Source organism: Aulostomus chinensis, chromosome 16, assembly GCF_037954235.1.
Source record: "Aulostomus chinensis isolate RoL2024-O1b breed Wild chromosome 16, RoL_Achi_v1.0, whole genome shotgun sequence".
Classification (NCBI taxonomy): Eukaryota; Metazoa; Chordata; class Actinopteri; order Syngnathiformes; family Aulostomidae; genus Aulostomus; species Aulostomus chinensis.
The window spans coordinates 13,886,938-13,892,902 of NC_141335.1; the positions used below are offsets into that span (position 1 = coordinate 13,886,938).

Here is a 5,965-nt window from a genome sequence, read left to right on the forward strand (position 1 = left end):
GTGTGTGTGTGTGCATATATACATATATATATATACATATACATATATATATATATATATATATATATATATATATATATATATATATACATATATATATATATATACACACACACACACACACATATATATATATATATATATATATATATTAGGGAAGAGAGTGACATGTTTGACTCAAACACAAAGGCAAGGTTGTGGCGAACTGACAGATGTATTAAGTGTCATTGTGTGTCTCAAAACATGATACAGATAATGCTATCTGAAATACTGCAAACTACCAAAATGTAAATTGGTCACAGCAACACATCTAAGTTGAGGAAAAATCTCTACATATAACTTAAAGCCGAAGAATATACTATATTTGATGAAAGTGAAGTTTCAGGCATTAGCTGAAACCAACATTAGCAATGGCGCCTGGAAACTTTGATGTTTGGACTTATTTCAGTAGAACTTTAATTGTACTTTCATTTTTGTAGAAAATTAAACTACCAAAATGAAGAACAGTTGGGTTCCAAATTCCAGGTTGTAGTATCTATTGGTTCAAATGTGAGCACTACCCAACCCTACCATGAAAGCATATTTTCTTGTAATGTTAGTTGCTTCTACAGCATTTAAGACAAGTTTATAAAAAGAAAAGTTTATATGAAAGGTGGACAAATCTGTTAAATGGAGAATCTGTATGTGTGTGTGTGTGTATGTGGGAGATGCCTCTTCACTTAACATTAGTGAGCGTCCCTTGTGGTGGGAGGGCGCTCTAAAGAACAGCACAGAATGTTAATTTTCAGTTGTACTTGAGCCTACTGAGCATGTAGCAGTCACCGATCCTCACTGAGAGTGACAGAGTGTAGTTCTGTGTGTACTAGATGTATCACACCCTTGAATGTACTCTGACAGCTTCTCGCCCTGCCGAAACTGCTGTGCCTTGGAAGAATAAAAGACTATAATGATGGTTAGAGTTGGTCTCTTTTTATTGTACCTTACAGTCAGTGGCTCATCAAATAAATGAGAATAAACTAGTTAATTTATGTATTTATTCAACTGTATATCCTACTATTGGTGTGACATGATGTTATCATTGTTGTATGACCAGACCCTGGTCTGTAAAACATGAACAAATACAGAGGATGAAGCCATAGAGCTTGATACTGGACATGCCTGCATTCAGTTAAACACTGCTAGTTTTATCCACCCATTATGACATTTCTCTTCACCGGTCTAAAACGGCAGTGGAAGCCAAGTAAAACTGAGCTAGCTGGTAAGTAGCAGGGCCTTGATTCAGGGCTAACCTGATGTGCTATCAAATCAGTGCATAGGCTTGCGTACTCATACTGACCTGTATTTTTAGTTTTACTATGCTAGGCTGACATTTTTCATTAGTGATAAGATTTTTATGATTGTAGTTCGGTTTTATTTGATTATAATGTCAACAGATGATGGAGCGGCATAATATCCAATTTGTAACAAATCATTCTTAATATCTCCTTTTCACTTTGGTACAAATCTGCTCAATATTTATTCTAGTCTGAATCAGCGTTGGACCAAGCAGCATCCGCCACTAGTCTTATTTTTTTTTTAAAAAGCACACATGAACAAGTCACTTTAAAGTTTTAATAAGGCATCTTATACACTGAGATACAGATTTAACTTCATACAAGTACTTCTTCCCCCGTGTGGACAAGTGATTGTGCAAATGCTGTGCAGATTGAACAAGTTGCATTCAAGATTGTGTGACAGTTATACAGAAGTGAGGGCTCGTTATACAACTGTTCCCATTGTGCCTGTACCATTAGCTTGAATTTTCCGCATCACTTATCAGAAAGTCACTCACTTTAGTGTGCAGATATTACTTGGGGATTAAACTTTCTGTACTTTAGATGGTTTCAGATTAAGCGTCTCTCAGGTCTACAGAACATGGAAATCATGTTGTAGTGTAGCCATAAGGCAAAATTGAAGAGTAAGTGTGTGCAAAAATACCCGCACTAAAGATAGGATCTCTAGACACAAAGCAGTGACTCATAGATTGTTCAAATTTTTTATATATATATATATATATATATATATATATATATTTTTTTTTTTTTTTATATATTTATATATATATATAATATTATATAAGTATACATAAGTATAAAATTGGCTACCTTATATTAATATATGCAAAAAAGGCTCCTGAGCAACATGCAGGCAAGAATTCTCAGGTGTGGCAATGTAATGAGAAGGTGGCAGTGTGCTGGAGCTTGTGAAGGCTCTGAGTGTCCCTTTTAAAATATTCCCCTTAGGCAACACTCAGTGGTGTTAAAAAGGTGAAGGTGTGAAAAGGAAAAAAAATTGTGAAATAGTGTGAGATGTGACAACAGCAGCACATACACAGGAAATGAACTAATAGCACTTTAGAAAGGTCTCACTGATTATTAAGGCTTCCCTTTAAAAAGGCCCACGACAGTAACCCCAGGTTACATACAGTATATGTAATGCCAGACACACAATAAATAACTGTTACACAGCAAAATCATTCATTAACAACAATGAGTCATGAAGATGAGTAAGACTTATGGAGCTGACTGACCCAGATTTGGCAAATTAGATTCTGGAGCTTTGGACTCTGATGGTCCTAACTCAGGTCCGCACTTGAAATTTCCCAGCTTTAGTCACGTATTTGACCCCTTTAAATGGTTTGTACTTCTCGCCGTACATGTCAAGACGACTCACCTTGAGACCTGTATCTCAGCAAAGAGAAGCAGAGTGAGCAGTGAGTGATAATAAACACCAACGACATTTGATCTAACTGAACACACCACAGGAAACACTGTTGCTACTTTGATTGCTGATTTAATTCGCAGGTGAGGTTGTGCAGTGAGCATTACCTGATATCGCCAGCTGCTGTATCTTCAGGCCAATGTTGAGGGAGGGGTTTTCTTCGGGTCTAGGTGTGCCTGACTGCATACTCAGACTGCCTCGCAGGTTAGGAAGCTTCTGGGGGTTCAGTTTCCCAATGTCCCAAACCAACACCTACAAAAACACATCCAGGCTCTGAATAAAGGCAATACAACCAAATGCTTTTCAACCAATTTTTTACTCTAAAAACCCACTCATTCTTAATTTTGTAAAGGAATAAGTAAGTAAAAAGATAAGTATAGGGGCACTCTGTTATTTACAGGTTATGAGATTGTATTTATAGTGTCCACACATCACTAACACATCTATATGAGTTGCTATGGTAATGATTTAGGCCTCAGTAACTATGTACATGGTTTGTCCATAGACTTATTCTTTTGTCCTGCTCTTCTGTGGTGTGATGTTTTGCTAATTTAGCATAGCTATATGGTATCAAGTTAGCCATTTTGATGCACCTCAGTCAATTGGGTTTTGACATTGTCATGTCCTGTTTTGAGCACTGCAAAAGACATTTTGATAGCCACAATGATGAGCATATGTAGAAATCTGATTAGAATTGTATTTTAATTTCTATCTCAGTAACAAAAACTGTATTTCATGTAGTGTCTTTTTTGGAGGGAAGGGGGATGCTGTCCAGAATGTTTAAAAATCAATCTGGGCACACTCCAAATGTGCCAAAAATCTGATTTGGGCTGGCAGTCTGAACAAGGCTCAAGTGTCCCATCAGCAAAGCCTTTGACAAGAAAACTTGGCTGCCACCTCTCATTCTACACACTTACCTTGGTAGCAAGGTCGTAGGTGTAGTTTCCCTGTGTAGCTGTGAGGTTGGCACTCAGCACAGATTTCGGCATGTGGATAGTGACCATCAAGCCCTCCACTGTCTTCCCCATTGTCTGCTTGGGTCCAACTGTGATGTCCAGGCGACCGCAAGACCCCGTCTCAAAGAAACTGATGTTCTGTTTCACATAGACTGGAATGGCCACAAGGCTGAAGATGGCAACAGACAATATCGACAAAACAGTCAATAGGAGCAGGCTTTGCAGCTCATGTTTACAAGTGTGGATTGTTGATCTTGAGCACACAAATGTAATCAACTCTTCCATGAAAACAACTGTTGCTCGAGGAAGATTACAAAAATAACCTTACTCACAGATCACCTCATATTTATTCATACATGAATAAATAGAAACTAATGCTTTAAAATCCCAGTTCACAACCAGTAAACATAATCGGAGAATGTTTCTCTGATTAAATTAAAAATGGGACAAACAGTAGTGCCATTACATACTTCTGAGAGTTGACATGGTAAGTCATGAGTGTGAAGTTTCCATCTGGTGGGATGAAAGAGAGGACGTGCTCCGCCTCCCAGCGTTTAAACCGCACACATGGGTGAAAACTCACATCATCAAGAAGACGAGGATTCTGCCATGGAAATGAACGCGGCGAGTGAATTTCACAATCAGACAAACACACACACACACACGGAGGGATAGAAAGTCGAGAGGAGCACTACCCACCATGAAAGATAGGGTGAGGTCAGGCATCCCAGTGAGTCTCACACATGCTTCAATTACACCCTGGATCTCTGCAAATACCGTCACACCTGGACAAGAGTGATGATGAAGAAATATTAACACATAGTACACAGCAAAGTAGATCATCCGTCAAACTGTTCCTCTCTGGTGCTAAATAAGTGGATACCTGATTTGTCCAAAATGGCATCTATTTCCTCGATCACATCAAAATAGGCCTCATTGTTTGTGTATTTAACACCAACTCGCCTCCAGGGGACATTGGACAGCTGACCTGTTGGCAATGTGTCTCCAACATTACTTCCTCCTGAAAGCACACGAAACAAATAAAACATGGCTGATTCTAGATGTAAACAAAAGTAGCACAGGTTAGCCAAACCAATCGGGGTCTGTTTACCTGTGAGTGTATTGACAACTGATCGCAGGATGGTCGGGGGCCTTATCATCTCTTTGAGAACGTTGGACTCTGTTGCCAGTGGAAAACCATTGTCCAGCATCTCCTCCAGCAGCTCGTACATGGTCACCAAGTTGTCTTTTATGACAACTTCAGAGCATTCTCCAAAGTAGTCCTGTTAACAACAAGAGAGACAGAAGTGAACAGAAGCTTGGTGTGATAAATTCAAAGAGGATTTGTAGTAATCTTGAAAGCCACTTTTGGACTAAAAGGCATTTCAAGACCCCAGCTGCATCCCAAACACATACAAAATGTAAACATAATTGGATTAACAGAAAATAGTGCTTGCTATTTGCCAGGTTTGGTTTATCACCCTCCTTTGTGTGTTCTTCAAATGTGAAAACAAACTCAAGCAACCGACATGCACATAGAAATGATACAACTTCTGTGCTGAAAACTGCTACAGTTGGTCCCGACCGATGTTTTCAAAATGAAGAATATTTTGCTCAAGCCTACGAATATGTCTTTTGGGCAACAGTGTATCATTTTGGAAACGCTTTACAGGTTCAGGGATGCATCTTTGCAAATGAAGATGATGATCTGGTAAATGTTAGAAGTCTTGTGAAAACTGAGAAGTGCAGGCATGCAGATTATTATCTGTCATGCAACACCAAAAATGTTGACAACAACCCCAAACATAAACCGGGTCCATGACAATGACAAGAAGAGCAAGGATTCCTTTAACCCCACAAAGACCTGATCTCAACATTTTCCAGTCAGCCAGTGTCACACCAAATATTGATTTTACCTTCTTGCTCCTTGCATGGCATAACAAAAAAAATTACAGCATTATTTCTGAAAGCATCCAAACGTCACAGCATTTTTCACGAGTACTTAATACTACCGAGGAGCACTGCATCATGACTTACTTTGTTTTTTCACTTAACCTACATCCTCACTGCGCTTTGAAGACACCATCACATTTCTTCACCACACACACAAAAAGTGATGCAAACTGTTTGAAACAGCGTAAAGCTGCATCATAAACATGACATGATTCATTTTTCCTGTATGAAAAGCATAAATGTGTTGTTTTCTCAATTCATTCTTGGGAAGTGAAATCGGATCACACTATGAACTA

The 5,965-nt window shown here is 38.7% G+C and overlaps 1 protein-coding gene across 1 annotated transcript in view; it reads right to left on the reverse strand.

The window, feature by feature from the left end:
- Positions 1-1,610: 1,610 nt before the first annotated feature.
- The window catches only part of ap3m1 (adaptor related protein complex 3 subunit mu 1), a 5,312-nt gene continuing 957 nt past the window's right edge, over positions 1,611-5,965 (reverse strand). Inside the window, exons 3-9 of the mRNA XM_086180160.1 lie at positions 4,828-4,999; positions 4,600-4,737; positions 4,416-4,501; positions 4,187-4,320; positions 3,678-3,885; positions 2,868-3,012; positions 1,611-2,720 (exon numbers count right to left, since the gene is read on the reverse strand). Coding sequence (XP_086036286.1) covers positions 2,620-2,720; positions 2,868-3,012; positions 3,678-3,885; positions 4,187-4,320; positions 4,416-4,501; positions 4,600-4,737; positions 4,828-4,999 — 984 coding nt within the window. The 3' untranslated portion in view covers positions 1,611-2,619. The remainder of the gene's footprint in view (positions 2,721-2,867; positions 3,013-3,677; positions 3,886-4,186; positions 4,321-4,415; positions 4,502-4,599; positions 4,738-4,827; positions 5,000-5,965) is intronic.